The sequence below is a fragment of the Hyaena hyaena genome, unplaced genomic scaffold, assembly GCF_003009895.1.
Source record: "Hyaena hyaena isolate Hyena2069 unplaced genomic scaffold, ASM300989v1 scaffold_582, whole genome shotgun sequence".
Classification (NCBI taxonomy): Eukaryota; Metazoa; Chordata; class Mammalia; order Carnivora; family Hyaenidae; genus Hyaena; species Hyaena hyaena.
Window position 1 is genome coordinate 786867 of NW_024081214.1, and position 23123 is coordinate 809989.

Here is a 23123-nt window from a genome sequence, read left to right on the forward strand (position 1 = left end):
AAAGAAAGGGAACTCAATTATGAAGTTGTATACAGGAAGTCCCTTCCTGGCTTCCATTGGAAGGTCATCATTATGAAAGATAGCCATTTGTGGAGAATGTTTGGATGACCTCCAGTAGCTTTGCTGCTTTGAATGGAAGTATATTAGGACTTAAGAGTGGGTGTGATGGAGATGAGCCCTTGAAGCCATCCTGTCCCAAATATGGTTCTCTTTTTTCCTGAGGACACCCTGACCAAAGTTGTTTCTCTTCCCTCAGAAACTGTTTATGTGAAATCCATCCTTCTCAGTTTCTTCATCTTCTTCTCCTTCTACTTGGGATGCCTGCTTATTGCATTTGTTCATTATATCAGGTAGGTCAAGAGTATCCAGAAATGTTAACCCCTTCTGCCTGCCTCTGCATGGTGATTAGAGCATTAGGCTTTAGAGCCATATTAACCAGATTCAGCTCTACCTCAACTGCTAACTGTGTGGCCTTGGGGTTGGTACTTAAATTTTCTGTGCTTCAGTTGCCTCCTCCTCCAAAATCAGATAATAATTTACATCATAGAATTGTATAGCTGCAGTGTTTACGTCACTGCACAGAGTGAGTGCTGTTTAGAGTACTAGTTATTTTCATAGTTAAAAAAACCTCAATGGAAAGACACCTTGGGTATTTTTGGGACAAGTAAATACTGTAAATCCTATAGTATGTAGGAAATGGAGAGTTCTTCCTACTAGGAGATTTAGGAACAGTTTTAAATATTCCATCAACAAGTAAAATTAATGTTTAAAATAAATCTTGAGGTATAATAAACAGCAGGAGTGATGTGCTTTGATATTGCATTACCAGGTGCTTTCTTACTATTATAGCATCAATTTTCTGGTAAAATGTCCCTTGAGGAAAAAAAAAGTAAATGATTACATTGTAATTTGACTGAAACAATTTCCCTTCCCAAGAGACTAGAGCCCCTAATAAGAAGTGCTCCAGTTCCTCCTGGCATCTCTGAGCAGGCCTGAACACTGAGAATTCTGTACTTTGATGTGGTCTCTGTGAAGCAACTACAGAAGAATGGCAGAAGGCCTACAATAAACAAATGTTCTTTCCCCTCTTGACCACGTGAAGAAAACAAAGCCAGCACAGAGTTTTCAGACTATGCAAGTTAACTGCTTCAGTAGAAACAATAATTCTCTTCCGTGACTTTTATAAAGATTTTCAGTTGAGAAGCTGGAACTTAAAGCCCTGGGACTACCATTGACCACATCTAGAACAATTTGAGCACGAAAATACTTAAGGAGAATAATGAATTATAAACCATTGAGAAAAGCAGAAATTTATGATTCCATATTGAGGAAGGAAGGAAGGAGAGATGCAAGGACCTAAATATCTCCAGATACAAATCCAAAGTTACTAAAACAGGTACACACTGGGGAAGGGAGCCATTAGCAAATGCTGACAGTATAATGGGAGGACTCTTGCCTACATAAGAAGGCCAAAAGCTGGCTGGAATATATGGAGGGAGTGCTGGAATTGGAAAATCATCATCTTGCATAGATCAGGTTGAGAATGATCAGTGGAGGGGCACCTGGGTGGCTCAGTCGGTTAAGCGTCCGACTTCGGCTCAGGTCATGATCTCACAGTTCGTGGGTTCGAGCCCTGCATCGGGCCCTGTGCTGACTGCCAGCTCAGAGCCCGGAGCCCGTTTCGGATTCTGTGTCTCCCTCTCTCTCTGACCCTCCCCTGCTCATGCTGTCTCTCTCTCTCAGAAATAAATAAAACATAAAAAAAAAAAAAAGAATGATTAGTGGATATTAAAACTAGGTGGAAAATCTGATAAGAATCAAAATATGTGCATGGCCATAAAGTGTATCCGCACAAGTTGCTTAGTTGTTCTAATTGTTTGTTTAGAAGGGAAATTGTTGTTTAGAAGGGAAAACACAGTAACTATTCACTGGAGAACTCAGACAAGGATTGACTAGGTGATCAAAATTAACATGAGCGAGGGGAAGGTAAGACATTGTGTGCCTCCACATGTGATAGTCTGAGAGGACACAGCACCACTCATGCAGTATTCCAGCCAGAAATACATATTTTGAATATAATCATGAGGAAAAATTGAACCAACCCAAAATGACACCATTCTATTAAAATGTGTCTTCAGTCCAAATGGCTAACAGACACATGAAATGATGCTCAGCGTCCCTGCTCATCAGGAAAATACAAATCAAAACCACACTGAGATTCCACCTCATGCCAGTCAGAGTGGCTAAAATGAACAAATCAGGAGACTCTAGATGCTGGTGAGGATGTGAGAAACGGGCACCCTCCTACACTGTTGGTGGGAATGTAAACTGGTGCAGCCCCTCTGGAATACAGTGTGGAGGTTCCTCAAAAAATTAACAATAGAACTCCCCTATGACCCAGCAATAGCACTGCTAGGAATTTACCCAAGGGATACAGGAGTGTTGATGCATAGGGGCACATGTACCCCAGTGTTCATAGCAGCACTCTCAACAGTAGCCAAAACATGGAAAGAACCTAAATGTCCATCAACTGATGAATGGATGAAGAAGATGTGCTTTATCTATACAATAGAATACTACATGGCAATGAGAAAGAATGAAATCTGGCCATTTGTAGCAATGTGAATAGAACTTGAGGGTATTATGCTGAGTGAAATAAGTCAGGCAGGGAAGGAGAGATACTATATGTTTTCACTCATAAGTGGAACAGGAGAAACTTAACAGGGGACTATGGGGAAGGGAAAGGGGAAAAAAGTAGTTGGGGAGAGGGAGGGAGTCAAACCATGAGATACTCTTGAATACTGAGAACAAACTGAGGGCTGATGGGGATAGAAGAGAGGGGAAGAGGGGTGATGGGCACGGAGGAGGGCACTTGTTGGGATGAGCACTGGGTGTTATATGGAAACCAACTTGACAATAAACTATAAAATAAAATAAAATGTGTCTTCAAAGACAAAGGCTGCGGAAATTATCCAGATTGAAGGAGACTAAAGACATATGGGCAACTAAAGACAACACCTGGTCTCAGATTGGATTTTTTACTAGGAGGATATATTATAAAGTACATTATTGGGTCAATTGACAAATTTGTAATGCAGACAGATTAAAGTATCTTATTGATGTTAGATTTGCTGAATTTGACAACTATACTGTGGTTAGGTGTGAGAATACCTTTATTCTTTGGAAATATTTAGGGTGCCTGGCTGGCTCAGTCAATAGAGGATGTGACTCTTGATCTTGGCATTGTGATTCTAGGCCCATATTGGGCCTAGAGCTTACTTTTTAATAATGGAAATATTTAAGAATAGGGGCGCCTGGGTGGCTTAGTCGGTTAAGCGCCCAACTTTCGCTTAGGTCATGATCTCGCGGTTGGTGCGTTCGAGCCCCGCGTCAGGCTCTGTGCTGACTGCCAGCTCAGAGCCTGGAGCCTGTTTCAGTCTGTGACTCCCTCTCTCTCTGATCCTCCCCTGCTCACGCTGTCTCTCTCTCTCTCTCTCCTAGAAATAAAAAAAAAAAAAATTAAAAAAAAAAGAATAAAAGTTCATGACATATGCAACTTACTTTCAAATGGTCCAAAAATTATATATATAACATATATATACATACATATATTATACACACACAGAATGATAAAGCAAATGGGGTAACATGCTACCAAGTGAATCTAGATAAAGGATGTATGAGTGTCTTATATTTTATTCTTATTCTTACAACTTCTCTGTAAATTTGAAGTTATTTTCTAGTAAGAAGTTAAAAACAAAACCCCCAGTTCATAGGCAAATATATCTTGAAAGTATATACATTAACATCAGCCCACTTAATTTATTAGATCATAATCATGGACATTTAATAGGCACCGTGCTGAGCCCTCTGAGCAGATTATCTCAGTTAATGCTCTACAACAAGTACGAGTATTATCACCATTTGACAGTTAAGGAAATTGAGGCACAGAAAGGTGAAGCAGTTTGACCAAAAATTCACAGCCAGTAAATGAGGGAGCTGGGATTTGCTTGGCTTTCCAGGCAACGCGGGTCCAGAGCCCTACCCCCTAGCAGGCTGGTCAGCACAGGTCTGGAGTGGAAAGGGCATGCGAGGAAGGGCAGTCCTGATCAAGGAGGCCAGACCAAAAGCCTGGTACCCCAGCATGGATTCGAATGGAAAAGGACCCAAAAACCTGTCAATTTTACTCGGATGAACTCCAAGGTCATGGAAAAAGAAGTTCATCTCTTCTGCCTCTTAAGAAGACTGTCTCTACTCCCGATGTTTTAGATTTTAGAAAACAGGATTTCACCTCTTTAGTTAGCTAGTGAACATGCATAATCAACATACAGACCAAAAAAAAATGTAGAGCTGGATATCAATCTCCCTGACATTGTCATGCAGCTACAGCAGGAAGCAAAGGTTTTTTGTTTTAATGTTTTATTTATTTCTGAGAGAGAGAGAGACAGAGAGAGAGACAGCGTGAGCAGTGGAGGGTCAGAGAGAGAGGGAGTCACAGAATCTGAAACAGGCTCCAGGCTCCAAGCTGGCAGTCAGCACAGAGCCCGACGCAGGGCTCGAGCCCACAAACCATGAGGTTATGACCTGAGCCAAAGTCGGATGCTTAACCAACTGAGCCACCCAGGTACCCCAGGAAGCACAGGTTTTAAATCTGCAGTATAAGGCTCTGTTGAAATCTCTGGCTGCCAGATTCTTTTGCTATAGTCAATCACACAAGCATAGATTCTTTCCAAATATAAAGTGAACATTGAAATCTGGAGACATAAGAACTGTTTGACATTCTAAATAAAATAATAGACTGAGGAAAAATGCTAACAGAACTCTTTCTCATTGAAATAAGCAGAAATCACAAAGTTTCCTACAAAACCAAATGAACCTAATCCTGGAGCATAACGCCATTTGCTTGATTAGTTGTCTGTACTTAATTTATTATTAACACATATGGGACTTGTAGTACATGCTATGAAATCAGGATGAAAGTATGGATAAGAGACATGGCCCCTGCTCTCAGGAAGCTAAGAATCCAAAGTATTAGCTGTACTGGCTTGAACCTAAACACCATCCTCTCCCATTGCCAGCCACAGTCCATTCAGCAGGTATGTAAGGAGTCACTACAATAAATGTGCAGGCCCTGGGCCAAACGCCAGATACATGTTCTCTTACTCCTCTCAACCACCCTACCAGACATTGAGTTCAAACTGCACAATCCTGCATACTCATCCCTCCCTGATTCTGGCATTAGTTATCTGTGGCCACAATAATGCTGCATAAAAATCAACCATAAAAGCTCCAATGGTATACAGCAATAAATAGTTCAGTTTACAAATCTCTGGGTCGGCAGGACGACATTGCTGCTGCAGACCGGGCTCAGAGGTCTCCGCTGGGTGTGGCTGTAGAGTGCAATCACCTGGTGTCAGCTAGGTGCTGGCTCTTATAGACCAGCCTCAGCTGCACACGGTCTCTCAAACTCTAGCAGGCTAGCCCTTGTTTGTTGCATCTCCAAGAGAGATAGCAGAAGACTTTAAGGCCTCCTTGAGATGTAGGTTCAGAAGTGGCATGATACCACTTCTCCTTTCTATTAGCTCAAGTGTGAGGTTAGACCAGATTCAAGAGGTGAAGACACAGACTCCACCTTTTAATTTAAAGAGCTGAATGCAAGATGAAGTGTAGCCATTTTGCAATCAATGTAGCGTAGTTCTCATTTACTACTTTCTCCCTTGCTCACTGGATGCAGCCTGCCTCAGCCTAGCTTTTGAAATCATTTAACCCCTCTACTGAAGAATCTTATCAGCTCCAAAACCTACAGCAAATGTGGGTCAACCCTGTTAGTACAAACACATCATCTTTTCTTTTAATGTTTTATTTATTTTTGAGAGAGCACATGTAGGTGAGGGGCAGAGAGAGAGAGAAACTGAGAGAGAGGACAGAGACTCTGAAGCGGGCTCCTCCCTGACAGATGTGAGCCCGATGTGGAGCTTGAACTCACAAGCCGCGATATCATAACCTGAGCCAGAGTCGGACACTCAACCAACTGAGCCACCCAGACGCCCCCAAACACATCACCTTTTATGAGCCCATATATTGCTCACCACTTAATATCACTAGGATTGTTTCAAAAAGGAATTTCAACAGGTGTTGGTGAGGATGTGGAGAAAAAGGGACCCTCAAGCACAGTTGGTGGGCATGCCAACTGGTACAGCTACTGTGGAAAACAGTAGAGTTTCCTCAAAAAGTTAAAAATAGAACTACTCTACAACTCAGCAATTACACTACTAGGTATTTACCCAAGAAGGACAAAAGCACTAATTAAAGAATATTAAGCTAAAAAAAAAGAATCACAGGACAATATCCCTGATGAATCTGGCTGCAAAGATTCTCAACAAGATATTAGCAAATCGAATTCAACAGTACATTAAAAAAACTATTCACCATGATCAAGTAGGATTCATTCCTGGGCTACAGGGCTAGTTCAATATTCGCAAATCAATCAGCATAATATATCACATCAATAGAAGAAGGGATAAGAACCATAGGATCCTGTCAATAGATGCAGAAAAAGCATTTGACAAAACACCTCCTTTCTTGATAAAAACCCTCGAGGAAGTTGGCATAGAAGGAAGATACCTTAGCATCATAAAAGCCATATATGAAAGACCCACAGCTAATATCCTGTAAGCTTTCCCTCAGAGATCAGGAACACAATGAGGATGTCCACTCTCACCACTGTTATTCAACATAGTGTTGGAAGTCCTAGCCTCAGGAATCAGGCAACAAAACTAAATAAAAGGCATCCAAATTGACAAAGAAGTCAAACTTTCACTCTTTGCAGAAGACATGATGCATGGAAACCCAAAAGATTCCACCAAAAAACTGCTAGAGCTGATACATGAATTCAAAGTTGTAGGATATAAAAGCAATGTACAGAAATCAGTTGCATTTCTATGCATCAATAATGAAGCAGCAGGAAGAGATATCAAAGAATTGATCCCATTTACAATTGCACTAAAAACCATAAAACACTTAGGAATAAATCTAGCCAAAGAGGTAAAATATATGTATGCTTAAAACTATAGGAAGCTTATAAAAGAATTTGAAGAAGACACAAAGAAATGGAAAAATATTCCATGTTCATGGATTGGAAGAACAAATATTGTTAAAATGTGAATACTACCCAAAGCAATCTACACATTCAATGCAACCCCTATCAAAACAGCACCGGCATTCTTCACAGAGTTAGAGTAAACAATTCTAAAATTTATATGGAACCACAAAATACCCTGAAGAGCCAAAGTAATGTTGAAAAAGAAAACCAAAGCTGGAGGCATCACAATCCCAGACTAGCCTGTACTGCAAAGCTGTAATCAAGACAGTATAGTATTGGCACAAAAACAGACACATAGACCAATGTAATAGAAAAAGAACTCAGAATTGTGCCTACAAATGTATGGCCAACTAATCTTTGACAAAGCAGGAAGAGTATCCAATAGAAAAAAGACAGTCTTTTTTGCAAATGGTGCTGGGAGAACTGGACAACAACAAGCAGAAGAATGAAACTCGACCACTTTCTTACACCAGACACAAAAATAAATTAAAAATGGATGAAAGACCTAAATGTGAGACAGGAAATCATCAAAATCCTACAGGAGAAAACAGGCAGCAACCTCTTTGACTTCAGCTGTAGCAACTTCTTACTAGACATGTCTCCAGAGGCAACAGAACTAAAAGCAAAAATGAACTATTGGGACCTCATCAAAAGAAGAACTTCTGCACTGGGCGCCTGGGTGGCTTAGTCGGTTAAGCGTCCGACTTTCGCTTAGGTCATGATCTCGCGGTTGGTGGGTTCGAGCCCCGCGTCGGGCTCTGTGCTCACTGCCAGCTCAGAGCCTGGAGCCTGTTTCAGAGCCTGTGACTCCCTCTCTCTCTGACCCTCCCCTGCTCACGCTGTCTCTCTCTCTCCTAGAAATAAATAAAAATATTTAAAAAATAATAATAATAATAAACATTAAAAAAAAAAAAAAAGAAAAACTTCTGCACTGCAAAGGAAACAATCAACAAAACTAAAAGGCAACAGGCAGAATGGGAAAAGGTAGTTTCAAATGACATATCAGATAAAGGGTTAGTATCCAAAACTTATAAAGAACTTACCAAACTCAACATCCCAAAAACAAATAATCCAGGGAATAAATGGGAAGAAGACATGGATGGATGTCCAAAGTCATCCAGATAGCTAACACACCCATGAAAAGATGTTCAATGTCACTCATCATCAAGGAAATACAAATCAAACCACAATGAGTTACCGCCTCACACCTATCAGAATGGCTAAAATTAATAACTCAAGAAACAGTATATATTGGAGAGGATGTAGAGAAAGGGGAACCCTCTTACACTGTTGGTGGGAATCCCGACGGTGCAGTTGCTCTGGAAAATGGTGTAGAGGTTCCTCAAAAAATTAAAAATAGAATTACCCTGTGACCCAGCAATTACATTACTAGGTGTCCACATCCTAATATCCAGAACCTGTGAATATGTTACTTTACATGAAAAAGAGATTTTACAGATGTGATAAAGGCATGGAGATTGCTTTGGATTATCCATGTGGGTGTAATCTAATCACAGGGGTCTATGTAAGAGGATGGGCAAGAGGGTCGAGGGCAGAAGGAGGAGATGTGACGATGGAAGCAGGGCTGGAGCAATACACTTTGAAGATGGAGGAAAGGGCCATGAGTCCAGGAATGCAGGCAGCATCCAGGAGGTAGAAAAGGCAAGGGAAAGGATAATTCCCTGACAGCCCCTAGTGGGAATACAACCCTGCTTGTTACCTTGATTTGAACCACAGAAGATGCATTTTGGAATTCTGACATCCAGAACTATAAGATAATAAGTTTGTATTGTTCTAAGCCACTATCTTTGTGATAATTTGTTATAGCAACAACAGATACTAAAACACATAGCAACACTCCCCAAATGGATCTACAGATTCGAAATAATTCCTGTCAAACTCCCAATTGACTTTCTTACAGAAACTGACAAGTTGATCCTAAAATTCATATGGAAATGCAAGGTAGGGAGACCCAGAATAGGTAAAATAGTCATTAAAAAAAAGAGAGAGAGAGAGAACAAAGCTGGAGGTCTTACACTTCTTGATATCAAACCTTACTACAAAGCTACATAATCAAAACTCTGACACTGACATATAGAAAGACATATAAATCAATGGAATAGAATTGAGAGTTCAGAAATAAACCCTTACATTTATGATCAATATATTTTTGACAAGGGTACCGAGACAATTCAGCAGAGAAAGATACAGTTTTCAACGAATGTATTCAGACAACTGGGTATTGACCTGAAAAAAAAAACAAAGTTTTACCCCTACCTCACACCATATGAAAAAATTAACTCAGAACAGATGAAAGATTTAAATATATATACATATTAAAAAAAGATTTAAATATAAAAGCTAAATCTACAAAACTCTGAAAAGAAAACTTGGGTATAAATCTTTGTGACCTTGAATTAAGCAACAGTTTCTTAGATATAACTCCAGAAGGACATGTAACAAAAGGAAAAAAATTGATAAATTGGACTTCATCAAAACTAAAATTTTTACACTTTTATAAGAGACTTTTTTTTTCTGAGAGAGAGAGACAGACAGACAGACAGACAGCATGAGCAGGGGAGGGTGAGAGAGAGAGAGAGATACAGAATCTGAAACAGACTCCAGGCTCTGAGCTAGCTGTCAGCACAGAACCTGACGCGGGGCTCAAATCCACGAACCACGAGATCATGACCTGAGCCTAAGCCGGACACTTAACTGACTGAGCCACCCAGGAACCCCAGATTTTTACACTTTTAAAGGACACTATCAAGGAAGTGAAAATACAACACACAAAATTGGAGAAAATGTTTGCAACTCATATATCTGGTAAGAGGCTATTATCCACACCATAGGAAGAATTCTTACAAGCCAGTGATATAAAATAAATAAATAAATAAATAAATAAATAAATAAATAAAATGGGCAAAGAGTTTGAATAAATATGTATCCAAAGAAGTTCTACAAGTGGCCAATAAGCATGTGAAAAGATGTTCAACTTCAATAGCTATCAAGGAAATGAAAATCGCAAAAACAATGAGGTATCACTTCTTATCCACTAGGCTGGCTATAATATTTTTTTAATGGAAAACAACAAAAGTTGGTAATGATGTGGAGAAATTGAAACCCCATATATTGCTAGTAGGAACATAAAATAATTCCTGCTATAAAAAGTTTGGGGAAAAAAACACAAAATAGTTACCTCGTACTTAGCACTTCTGTACCCAGGTGTATACCCAAGAGAATTTAGTACATATATACCCAGAAAAACTTGTACATAAATGTTCATAGCAGTGTTATTCATGATAGCCAAAAAATGGAAATAATCAAATGCCCACCAAATATATTTATTAATTATAAATATATTATTACTTATACTAACTTATTTAACAAATAAGCATAGTGTATTCATACCAAAGAATATTATTTAGGGTCGCCTGGGTGGGTGGCTCACTCAGTTAAGCGTCTAACTTTGGCTCAGGTCGTGATCTCCCGGTTTGTGAGTTCGAGCCCCACGTCGGGCTCTGTGCTGACGGCTCAGAGCCTGGAGCCTGCTTTGGATTCTGTGTCTCCCTCTCTCTCTGCCCCACCCTGCTCACACTCTGCCTCTCTCTCTCAAAAATAGACATTAAAATTTTTAATAAATAATAAATAAAACAAAGGAATATTATTGATTGATTGATTGGTTCATGCTACCACATAGATGAACCAGAAGCCAGTCAAAAAAGACCACATATAGTATGATTCCATTTATACAAAATTTTCCTGAATAGGCAAATTTACAGACACAGAAAGTAGATTTGTGGTTGTCCGAAAGTTTAGGAGTGGGGAATGGGAAGTGACTCTAACAGGTTTTAAATTTCTTTGTGGGGGGGGGGGGGGGTGATGAAAATGTTCAGGTTGCACAGTTTTGTGAACATACTAAAACGCATTGAAATGTGCACATTAGAGGATGAATTTTATGATGTATGAATTACCTGAAAATATATGAATCTGAAAATAAATAAATGAATTTATGTATGTACGTATGTGCCTAGGAGTGGAATTGCTGGGTCAGATGGTAAGTCTAACTTTTGAGTTTTTCAGAGTAGCTGTGTCATGGTACAATTCTGCCAGCACCATATCAGAATTCCAATTTCTCCACATGCCAAGGCTCCTTTTTAAGAGATCCTAGCAGACACATCTGCAAAACAGTCTAGAGGGAACAGATGTAAAATGTAAGGAGTTTTCACGATCTTAGGAGCATGTGTATGTGCTTGTTTACAGATTCCAAAGAAAATCCATTGATAGAAGCTTTGGTTCCAGTGATGGTAAGAAAAGTCAATTCCAATGATACAGAGTGTGTGGCAACATCCCATTTGGTACTTCTTTTGTCTCTCTGCCTTTCATTATTTCCAAACCCTCCTTGGTTCCTATGCCACAGATTAATCTAATATGCAGTCTTTCTAGGGAAAGCAGAGCTGGTAAGAACTAGTTTTCAGAGTTGATAAGTACTGAGATGGAGCTCATACTAAGAACCTTTGCTTAGAGTGTCCTTTGCAATTGTCCATAGCTCATTTGTCAGCCACACATCTTCTTAAAAAGTTTAATCTTTTATAGTATATAAATTGTTCACATCTATTTCAGCCCAGAGTCAACATGTGAACAATAATAATTTACTGTCTCAATACAGAGTTCACTTTTCTCAATTGAAATAGAGGCTTTTTTTTTGTTCCAGTAGCTAAAAAGCTGAAATATTTGAGACTAACAAGTGTAGTAACTTTGGGAAATCCAGAATAATTATTTGACCATCGTAATATGCCTTTTCCTCCACTCTGATAATTTGAACAAAGAAACTCAATTACCTGATCTTTTTATAAAAATTTTTAAAAAATTAAATGTCCTTATTTTTTTTAATCAAGAAATACTTGACATGTAACATTATAGAAGTTCCAAGTGTACAACACAATGATTCAGTATTTATATATATTGCAAAATGATTACCACAATTAAGTCTAGTTAACATCCATCACCTCATAGTTACAAATTTTTTCTTGTGATGAGAACTTTTAAGATTTACTCTCTTGGTGGGGGTGGTGCGTGGGTGGCTCAGTTGGTTAAGTGTCTGACTTGGGCTCCGGTCATGATCTTGTGGTTTGTGGGTTCAAGCCCCATGTCGGACTCTGTGCTGACAGCTCAGATCCTGGAGCCTGCTTTGGATTCTGTGTCTCCCCTTTCTCTGCCCCTTCCCTGCTCTCTCTCTCAAAAATAAACATTAAAAAAATCTACTCTCTTAGGAACTTCCAAATATACAATATACTGACCAGGCTGTACCTTACATCCCCCGGACTCAGTTATTTTATAAACGGAGGTTTACACCTTCTGTAAGTATCTTCATTTAAAAAGTCTAAGTCAGCTGAGTTACTCAGTGTTCATAAGTTATTTGGCACAGTGATGATTTAGAAAAGGAATGATGAAATGAGACTTGATTTTTAAGTCACATGCAGCAGATGTTTAGTTTTGTGCTTTCTGTACTTCACTGAGCCCGCAGAATCTTAGAAAGACACAAATTGATCCCCTACTCCCCCCACCAGGAACATTTCTTACTCTGCTTCTCCTGCTTCCTTTGACTTTTGTCTTCCTCAATGTCAGCGTGTTTATTTTTCCAGCCACCCAGGCAATTGGTTTTGATAACCAATTTGATGAGCAATATGAAAGATTATCAAAGGACTCTTGCTCTAGGGTCTTTAAAATACTAAGTACTACTTTCTTTTTTACTCATAAAATGTTTAAATGAATTTGTCTTCTCTCTGGATCTCATCCTTTTTCTTCTAGTGCTCTCCAAGTTTTGCTCTTATTTTAGGTCCCAGTTGAACTTAGAAAGCCTGATTAGTCCAATCCCATTGGTGCTCTGTGAAAGAACGGCCTGTTATGTTTATTGTATCAATGAAGTCATTTCATTATTGTGTTGATAATTAAAAGAATTTCTGTGTTCAGGAGAGTTTCTTGAACAGTGAAGTGTAGGTAGACAGAGCTGAGAGTTTAGCTCAGATCACTCTTCAAGATCAAGAAAGCTCTGAAAGTTTGCTGTGAGCTGCAAGGACCTTTCAGATGGCAAGCTGAAGTGAAAGAGTGGAAAGAAAGAAAGAAAGAAAGAAAGAAAGAAAGAAAGAAAGAAAGAAAGAAAGAAAGAAGAAAAAGAAAACAAGCAAGAAAGAAGAAAAAGAAAGAGAAACAAAGAAAGGAAGGAAGAAAGAAGAGAAAGAAAGAGAAAGAGGAGGAAGGAAGGAAGGGGGGAAGGAAAGTGGGGAGGAAGGAAGGAAAGGGGGAGGAAGAAAGGAAAGGTGGAGGAAGGAAGAAAGGGAAAGAGACAGGGTAAAGGAGGGAGGGAGGAAGAGAGAAAGGAGAGGGAAGGGAAGCATAGAAAAGAAAAAAGAAAAGGAAAAAAATGACAGAAAGGAGGGAGAGAGGGAGGGAAGGAAAGACGGTAAGAGTAAAGATGCATCAGTTAGGATTCATGTAGCTGCAAATAACAACAAATTATATCTCAAACCACGCTTACACAGTATAGATGCTCCTCTCTCTGGAAGTTGAACAGAAGGGTGCACTTCAGGACTGACTTGAGTCTGGTGGCCTTGGTCCTTTTCCCTGCCATTCCCTTGGCTCTGCTTTACTTCCAGTACCAGCAGTGAGATAAATCACGTGGACACCCTCACCTGGCGATGTCCAAAGGGAAGGAATTTTTCAGAAGCGCCCAGTGGCTGCTCATGTTTCATTGGCATAGAGTAGATCATTTGCTTGTTGTTAAACCAGTCACTTCAAAGGAACAGATTTACCTACAGATCAATCAAGTCTACTTTCGGAAGTAGGATGAGACCGTCTTCCTCTAAGACTGGTGTTTCTCAAACTCGATGTTACTGACATTACAGGCCAGATAATTATTTTGTTAGTGGGGGCCGCCCTGTAGCTTGTAGGAGGTCTAACTGCATTCTTCACCTCGACTTAACTAGAAACTAGTAGTACACCCCCTCCCGGTGGCAGCTAAAAATGTCCCTAGACATTGCCAAATGTCTTCTAGGGGCCAAAATGATCCCCTCACCCCTGCCCCCAATTGGGAAGCACTGACTTAAACACAGACTGCCTGACGAGGATACCTGAACAAAATCCCAGCTTAGTTAAGAAGTAGGGGATAGGAGTGTTCACCACAAAGGACTTGGAAATGAGGAGGAAATAAGGAAACTTTGTTATGTAGACAGGCTACAGGGAGAGAAGGCACGTGACAAGTGAGACCTCGATGTGTGAGACAAGACAGAGAAGACACATCCTACTCTAGGGAGGAACCTAGCATATCCAGGGGAGCACTAGAAAGCAGCCTGGAGCAAGAGACACAAGCAAGTGAGGGGCACTGAAACTGATGCGAGACAGTCAGGGGAGGAAGATTTACAGAGGCCCAAGGATATAGAAATGTCTTTCTCGGGGAGCCTGGGTGGCTCATTGGGTTGAGTGTCCAACTCTTAATTTCAGCTCAGGTCATGATCCCGGAGTCATGGGATTGAGCCCCTGCATCAAGCTCCGAGCCTACTTAAGTTTCTCTCTCTTCCCCCTTCTCTGTCTGCCTCTCTCCCCTGCTTGTGCATGCTATTTCTCTCAAGAAAAAATAAAACTAAAAAGTTAAAAAATACTTATCTTTCTTTCTCAAGGGCCAGGAACAGTGTGACTGTGGGGGCTTCAGGAAGTTCAGTGGAGCTCGGAGCTACAGGAAATGCCTTGGGGGGCTGCTAATCCGAAAAAATGCTAGGAGCAGTGTCTGAAAGGGAAGGAGGATCCCATTAGACTTGGCATGGTGTCCACCCTAATCAGTGCGGACCTAGACGTCTGAGGAGCCGGGCCTGCTGCTTTCACCTTATCTGTGCTTGAGGTAGAAGACTTGGAGCCAGGTCCCTACAGGCTGTCAGATTGGTGGCAGCCCTGTTTTAGTTATGTAACCAAAGGAAGGCTGCATTTGGAACATCTGTCAGCTCCTCTGTATTTGCTTTTCTTTCATTTGCCTGCCATTCTTTAAGTTCTATTTGAGAAATATTGACATTGGCTCCAATTGTGCTATAAAACAGAGATCTCTTTCATGCTTCATGGGATAAAGATGGAGGTAAGTTCATGGAGCCAGGTGAACTGGAAATAGTGTTTGTAAAGAGTTTTTTGAGGCCATGAAGGCCTTTTTTACTGTATTCCCCACTCATCACTTAGTACTGAAGACAGGGACCTCTGGGGTAGTCTGAGGGGTACCAGGAAAGGCTCTGTGCTCTAAAAACATTTCCTCTAGTGGCCCTGTCAGTGAAAAAAATCCCATATTTCACAACATTGTTAAAAAGCCTATACAGAAATTCAGTCAAAACTGGAGAGAAAGGTGAATGAAGTGTGTCTCATGGGCTTCTGGGACCACATGAGCTGTCAGCGTGGAACCCGATAAGAAGAGAGGGCTACTTTCTCAAGTGAGAGAGCTTAACAAACCTGACAAGTTGTCAGATTTAAGAACCCAATGGCCAATCAAATTCTTCCCTTGATAGAGCCATTAACAAAGCAGCCTCTTAGCAAAGAGCAGGGTGCAGAGGGAATAAAGATAAGCAGTGTGAGTTTGGAGGAGTCAAGGAACATAGGCCACCATCAGGTTCCATGGCAGTGGTCTCAAACTCTAGTCCTGACTCTTCTTTTTCCAAATTTCCTTGGCTTTTCTTGATACTTCTTCTTTGAGAGAAATTTTATTTTAGTGGTTTTCCCCATTCTCTCAACTTAAAAAAAAAAAAAAAACCCTCCAGACTCACTTTGTTTTATCTTACCCCACTGCATGTGCCATTGTGATCCCAGAGAAGAGGAGAGGTTCAACGCTACCACAACAAGAAAATGAGACAGGGAAAACTCTTGCAAGAGAGAATGAGCTCACTTCTTTGAGCCCAGTGGGATGTCAGGGGAAGATGGCAGTGGGGTAGGGGTCATGAGAAAGTGAACATGACTGAATATGACTTGTATTTCTTCCTCTCCATGCTGGAATCTGGAGTGTGGCCATGGAGTACTGATAGGTTACAAGGAATACCATAAACAGAGATTTTACCCAGTTTGCCACTGGAGACTTGGGATGCCTGTTCTTCCCCCCCCCCCCCCCCCCCCCCCCCCCCCCCCCCCGCCCCAGAAACATTTTCTTTAATAGATATGCTTAACATTGGGGGCAAATTGTACTAGAGTAGAAACGCTTCGCTGTATATGATTTATATTTAAAGTTTATTCACTTTTCTGAAGAGAGAACTTCTAACTCTAATGTGTACTGAGGAGGTGGGCCAGCTATGAGACCCAGGCCATGCTCCCCTGTATACTATCCAGGTGGAGGGGGACCACGAACCGAGGCCCTTGCCAGCTCCTCCCAGCAGGGAGAGTTCTAGTAGCTCTCCCACTGTTTGCTGGAGTTTAAAGGCTGGATCTTTTATATTCTAGTTGCCCTTTTATCTTTTTTTTTTTTTTAAAGTGTTTTTACTTATTGGTTTTGAGAGGGACAAGGTGCACGCATGTGAACAGGGGAGGGCCAGAGAGGAAGAAAGACAATCCCATGCAGGCTCAGAGCTGTCAGCGCAGAGCCCAACTCAGGCTCAGATCCACAAACCATGAGGTCATGACCTGAGCCGAGACCAAGAGTCTGACACCCAACCAATTGAGCTGCCCAGGTGCCCCTAGTTGCCCTTTTAAACCATAGCTTTTGTCAGCACCCTGAGGTAGACAGATCTGCTCATGGTACCTACCACTTAGTTCCCATAGTACCCTTCCTTACCATATCTTTGTTTTTCTTGTGGTTTTCTCTATCTTTACTTGCCCAGAAGCTACTCAGGCAGCTCTCGGTTCTTCAGGAGGAATTGCTTTATAAATGGGTGTAGATTTGGTGTGTCCATGGAGGAGGTGAGCTCAATGTCTTCCGATGTCGCCATCTTGGACTGGAACTCTCTCCTCATCTGTTGAGACTAGTTGGGATAGGTAGCCTATTGGCATAAAACTGAAATTTCCAGCAGCTAGTTCACATCATTTCTGACTCCCTCTTTAACTTCCAACCTCCTGAGTCCAGGGACAGAAGAAGGCAGGATAAATATAAATATGAAATCACTGAAAGCTGAAACATGCTCAAGATTAAGTTTTTCTCCTCACGTTGGGCATTTAATACTAAACACCAGCATGCAAGCATGTCTTATGCAGTGTAAGTAAACAGATGACAAAGGGCTCATGCTCAGAGGAAAAGATGCCAGAATAACTCTCTTCATTAAGATGAGCTCATTCACAACTTTATATGTTTACTTATTCACAGCCAGAACATCTTGGTCTGTCCTATAAACGGATATTTTGTGTTTAATTCTTTCTAAATACCATACAGTTAAATATAAATATAACTCGCCTTCTGGGAGCGTGCTTGGAGTTTGGGAGCCAGTGTTTTGGTTTTTGGCATTCTGAGAAGGTCTTAGACATTAGAATATTGTTGGCCAATCTCTTATTTAAACAGTGCCTATAAAAGTCCACAGAGTTAAAACCTCTTTATGTGCTGGCAGTGTGAAAATCTTGTCCATCCTGGAATCGGTGATGTTGCAGATGCCTCAGAGTGAAAACGGCTCATGACCACATCGAAGTCACAGCTTGCTCAGTCATGAGCCAGAGCTGAGTACAGAAATCAGTGACACATCCGAGTCTGAACAGACTCACACAGCTGGCTTTTGCTTTTTAATGAAGTTTCACCTAAAAAAACAGTGATTGTTTTTGTTTGCTCACTAGCTTTGATTTTAGCTTTTATGGGTTTTTTCTTCTTTGTTTATACCCACAAAAAAATTGCCTCCCACTAACTATTTCAACCTCCTGCCATAACCAAACTCAAGCATTTTCTCACACTTCTACTCACACTTCTACTTCTTGTGGTAGAAGGCTCCTCAGTAACACCAAAATGCCAAAATTTCTGGGTTTTATGATTTTTGTATCATTCTTCACTTACTATTTACATATTTACTATTTTTGAAATTACATCTTTATAATGTAAAGACATAGGTTAATGGTAGAAGTTCTATCTAATGTAGATCCTGTATCTACAGATTTAATCTCTATCAAAATACTAACAGTAGTTTTCATAGAGCTAGAATAAATAATCCTAAAATTTGTATAAAGCCACAAAAGACCCCAAATAGCCAAATCAATCTTGAAGAAGAACAAAACTGGAGGGATCACAATCCCAGATTTCAAAATACACTGTAAAAGTGTAGTAATCAGGGGCATCTCGGTGGCTCAGTTGGTTAAGCCTCCAACCCTTGATTTTGGTTCAGGTCACAAGTCATGATCTCACGGTTCATGAGTTCAAGCCCCATGTTTGACTCTTGACTGTGAGGGTCCTGTTTGGGATTTTCTCTCTCCCTCTCTCTCTGCCCTTCCCTTACTTGCACTCTCTCTCTCTCTTTCTCTCTTTCTCAAAAATAAATAAACAAACTTTAAAAAAAAGTCAAAAATATGGTGATCAGAACAGTATGGTACTGGCATAAAAATAGACACATAGTTCAATGGAACAGGATTGAAAGCCCACACTTTTATGGTCAATTAATCTACAGCAAAGAAAGCAAGAATATACAATGGGAAAAAGACAATGTCTTCAGCTAATAGTTTTGGGAAAGCTGGACAGCTACATGCAAAAGAATTAAACTGGGCCATTTTCTTATACCATACACAAAAGTAAACTCAGAATAGATTAAAGATCTAAATGTGTAACCTGAAACCATAACATTTCTAGAAAAAAACATAGGCAGTAATCTCTTTGACATCAGCCTTAACAGCATTAGCTATATCTTCTCAGGCAAGGGAAACAAAAGCAAAAATAAACTATTGAGATAGCACCAAAATAAAAAGTTTCTGTACACCAAAGGAAACCATCAACAAAACAAAAAGACAACTTACTGAATGGGAGAAGATACTAGCAAATGACATCCAATAAGAAATTAATACTCAAAATATATAAAGAACCTATATAGTTCAACACCAAAAAACCCCAAATAACCCAATTTAAAAATAGGCAGAGGACATCAACAGACGTTTCTCCAGTCAAAACATACAGATGGCCCACAGACACACGAAAAGATGCTCAACACCACTCATTCTTAGGGAAATGCAAATCAAAACCACAATGAGATATCATCTCACACCGGTCAGAATGGCTAGAATCAAAAAGGCAAGAAATAACGAGTGTTGGTGAGGACATGGAGAAAAAGGAACCCTCATGCACTGTTGGTAGGAATACAAACTGGTGCAGCCACTGTGGAAAACAGTATGGAGGTGCCTCAAAAATTAAAAAATCAGGGCACCTGGGTGGCTCAATCAATTGAGCATTCAACCTCAGCTCAGGTCATGATCTCAGGGGTGGTGGGTTCAAGCCCCACATCAGGCTCTATGCTGTCAGTGCAGAGCCTGGTTTGGATCCTCTATCTCCCTCTCTTTCTGTCCCTCCCCCAATTGTCCTTCTCTTTCTCTTGCTCAAAAGTAAATAAACATAGAAAAAAAGAGGGGGGCATCTGGGTAGCTCAGTTGATTAAGCATCTGATTTTGGCTCAGGTCATGATCTCATGGTTCATGAGTTCGAGCCCCGCATTGGGCTCTGTGCTGACAGCTCAGAGCCTGGAGCCTGCTTCAGAGTTTGTGTCTCCCTCTCTCTCTGCCCATCTCCTGCTTACAAACACACTCTCTCTTTCTCAAAAATAAATAAATATTGACATTTTTTAAATTTAAAAATAGAATTACCTTATAATCCAGTAATTCCACTACTGGGTATTTATCCAAAGAAAACAAAAGCACAAATTCAAAAAGATACAGGCACCCCTATATTTCTTGCAACATTATTTACATAGCCAAATTATGGAAGCAGCCCAAGTTTCCATCAGTAGATGAATGGATGAAGAAGATTTGGTGCGTGTCTGTGTCTGTGTAATAGAATATTACCATAAAAAAGAATTAAATCTTGCCATTTACAAGAATATGGATGGAACTAGAGGGCATGATGCTAAGTGAAATAAGTCAATCAGAGGAAAATAAGTACCATATGATTTCATTCATATGTGGAATTTAAGAAACAAAAGAACAAAGAAAAAAGACAAATTAAAAAAGAACCCAGACTTCTTTTTTTTTTTAATTTTTTTTTAATGTTTTATTTATTTCTAGGAGAGAGAGAGAGAGAGAGAGAGAGACAGCGTGAGCAGGGGAGGGTCAGAGAGAGAGAGTCACAGACTCTGAAACAGGCTCCAGGCTCTGAGCTGACAGTCAGCACACAGCCCGACGCGGGGCTCGAACCCACAAACCGCGAGATCATGACCTGAGCGAAAGTCGGAAGCTTAACCGACTAAGCCACCTGGGCGCCCCAAGAACCCAGACTTCTAAATACAGAAAAGAAACTGGTGGTTGCCAGAGGGGAGATGAGGGGTTTCAGGTGAAATAGGTGATGGGGATTAAGAGTACACTTAGGATAAGCACTGAGAAATGTACAGAATTGTTCAATCATGGTGTACACCTGAACCAATAACACTGTATGTTAATTACACTTGAATTTAAAACTTTATTTAAAAAAAATTTTTTTTACATTTATTTTTGAGAGACAGCATGAGCAGGGGAGGGGCAGAAAGAGAGGGAGACACAGACTCTGAAGCAGGCTCCAGGCTCTGAGTTGGCAGCACACAGCCTGATGTGGGGCTCGAACTCATGGACCATGAGATCATGACCTGAGCTGAAGTCAGACGCTAAACCAACCAAGCCACCCAGGCTCCCCAAATTAAAAACTTTAAAAAGAGGGAGCTTAAGCTTGAAAAGAGACAAATGCAGAAGACACTGAGGGAAATGACCCAATAGAAAATCATTGGTAAGCAGCAGCAGGCAACCTTAAAAGCAAATTTTGCCCTTAGATGCTTCTTTAAAGTATCAGCTTATTATAGTGGAGATGCAAATAGGTCTCAACCTTGTGTGTTTTCTGAAAGATAATTTTCAACACTCCATGAAAGTAACATGCTTGCTTCCAGTTATTCATATTTTGGAAGAAAATCCCTATCTTCCTTATTTTTCAGTGAAGAAGATAAGTTTTGGAGCAACTGGGTGGCTTAGTTAGTTAAGTGTCCTTGGTTTCTGCTCAGGTCTTGCATGATCTCAGGGTTTGCGGATTTGAGCCCCGTGTTGGGCTCTGTGCTAACAGCACAGAGACTGCTTGGGATTCTCTCTCTCTCTCTCTCTCTCTCTGCTCCTCCCACACTCATGCTCTCTCTCAAAATAAATAAAAATAAACATTAAAAAACAATAATAAATAAATGAATAAATAAAAAGAAGATAAGTTTTAACTAAAACTAATACACGAACTACTCTTCATCCACTACCTGAAGGACTCTGGACTAATTACTTGATCTCTCAGTGCCTCTCTTTTGTTATTTTAAAATGGTGATGAGACACTTGGGTGGTTCAGTCAGTTAAGTGTCTGACTTCAGCTCAGGTCATGATCTCAAGGCTCCTGGGTGGGTTGGAGCCCCGCTGTGCTGACAGCTCAGAGCCTGGAGCCTGCTTCGGACTCTCTCTGTCTGCCTCTACCCTGCTTGTGCTCTCTTTCTCTCAAAAATAAATATTGAAAAGAAATTTTAAATGGTGATAATAGTACCCACCTCATTGGGCTATTGAAAAATTAAAAGAGTAGGGGCGCCTGGGTGGCTTAGTCGGTTAAGCGTCTGACTTTCGCTTAGGTCATGATCTCATGGTTCGTGGGTTCGAGCCCCGCATCGGGCTCTCTGCTGACTGCCAGCTCAGAGCCTGGAGCCTGTTTCAGTCTGTGACTCCCTCTCTCTCTGACCCTCCCCTGCTCACACTGTCTCTCTCTCTCCTAGAAATAAATAAAAACATTAAAAAAACATTTAAAAAAAAAGAAAAATTAAAAGAGTAAATTCTTGCAAAGAACTTAAAAGGGTGTCTGTCTGTCATGCAGTAAGTTCTCAATAAACATTCACCACTAGTAGCAGTAGCGGTAGTAGTAGTAGTGATAGTAGTAATAGCATCACCAACCACAGCAGTAGTAATACCAGTGGGAGCATTACTTATTGTAGCAGTACTAGTGGTGGTGATAATAGTAAGTAGTACTTGTTTTAGTCGATAGTAGCAGCAGCAAAGCTCGGTGCTGTAACTACGGCCAAATCTCTCCTAGGACAAGGAGCCATTCAAACTGTACTCATTTCCACAGACGTTACTATTGTGCCCAAAGAATTTAATTCTCATACTTAAGAGTCTGAAAACAACCTGTTTCTTTACCTCAGAGTTGGATGAAAGACAAAGATGGTGCTGAAACCGTGTTCCATATTTACAGGTGAGCCTAAGAAAGGCCAGGGAACATCTGATTTCTTGAAGTGATGAGGAATCTGTCCAGGAATCTGCAGGCCTAGGAACAGTGCCAGGGAGCCTGCATGTGAGGCCCGGGACACCCTCGCGGGCCAGGAATGCTGCATTAGCTAACGGCCGTGCTTCGCAGCTGAGCTGGCTCTTGGCTAAGCTACCAAAAGGAGGAAGGAAGTTGAGTCTCCAACGCCATCTCTCATCACCTGGCTAAATATTTGGACCTTGGGATTTAAATCTTTTCGTTTCTTAAGTTTATTTATTTTGAGAGAGAGAGCCAGAGTGTGAGCAAGGGAAGGGCAGAAAGAGGAGAGAGAATCCCAAGCAGACACGGGGCTCGAACTCATGAACCTGTGAGACCTTGACCTGAGCCAAAATCAAGAGTGAGATGCTTAACTGACTGAGTCCCCGGAGGCGCGCCTTAAATCTTTTTCTTCATGAAGGAAATGAATGGATACAAAAAGTAAAAACTAGGATAAAGCCTACAAATTGGCTTGCAGAACTGTGAATGGTTTTACTGCCCACCAGTGAAAGGAAGTTTGAGAACTGGCTGTGGGGAGTTGGCTGTGACAAATGATGAACTGTTTGAGGCTTTTGGTGCTGTTGCGCAATGTTACGTACTGCAGCGTGAACGCAAGCT

At 40.7% G+C, this 23123-nt stretch overlaps 1 protein-coding gene across 2 annotated transcripts in view; it reads left to right on the forward strand.

The window, feature by feature from the left end:
* The window catches only part of SIDT1 (SID1 transmembrane family member 1), a 100588-nt gene that overhangs the window by 49449 nt on the left and 28016 nt on the right, over positions 1-23123 (forward strand). For both annotated transcript variants that reach the window (XM_039256638.1, XM_039256637.1), the window contains exons 9-10: positions 257-350; positions 11366-11409. In XM_039256638.1, coding sequence (XP_039112569.1) covers positions 257-350; positions 11366-11409 — 138 coding nt within the window. The remainder of the gene's footprint in view (positions 1-256; positions 351-11365; positions 11410-23123) is intronic.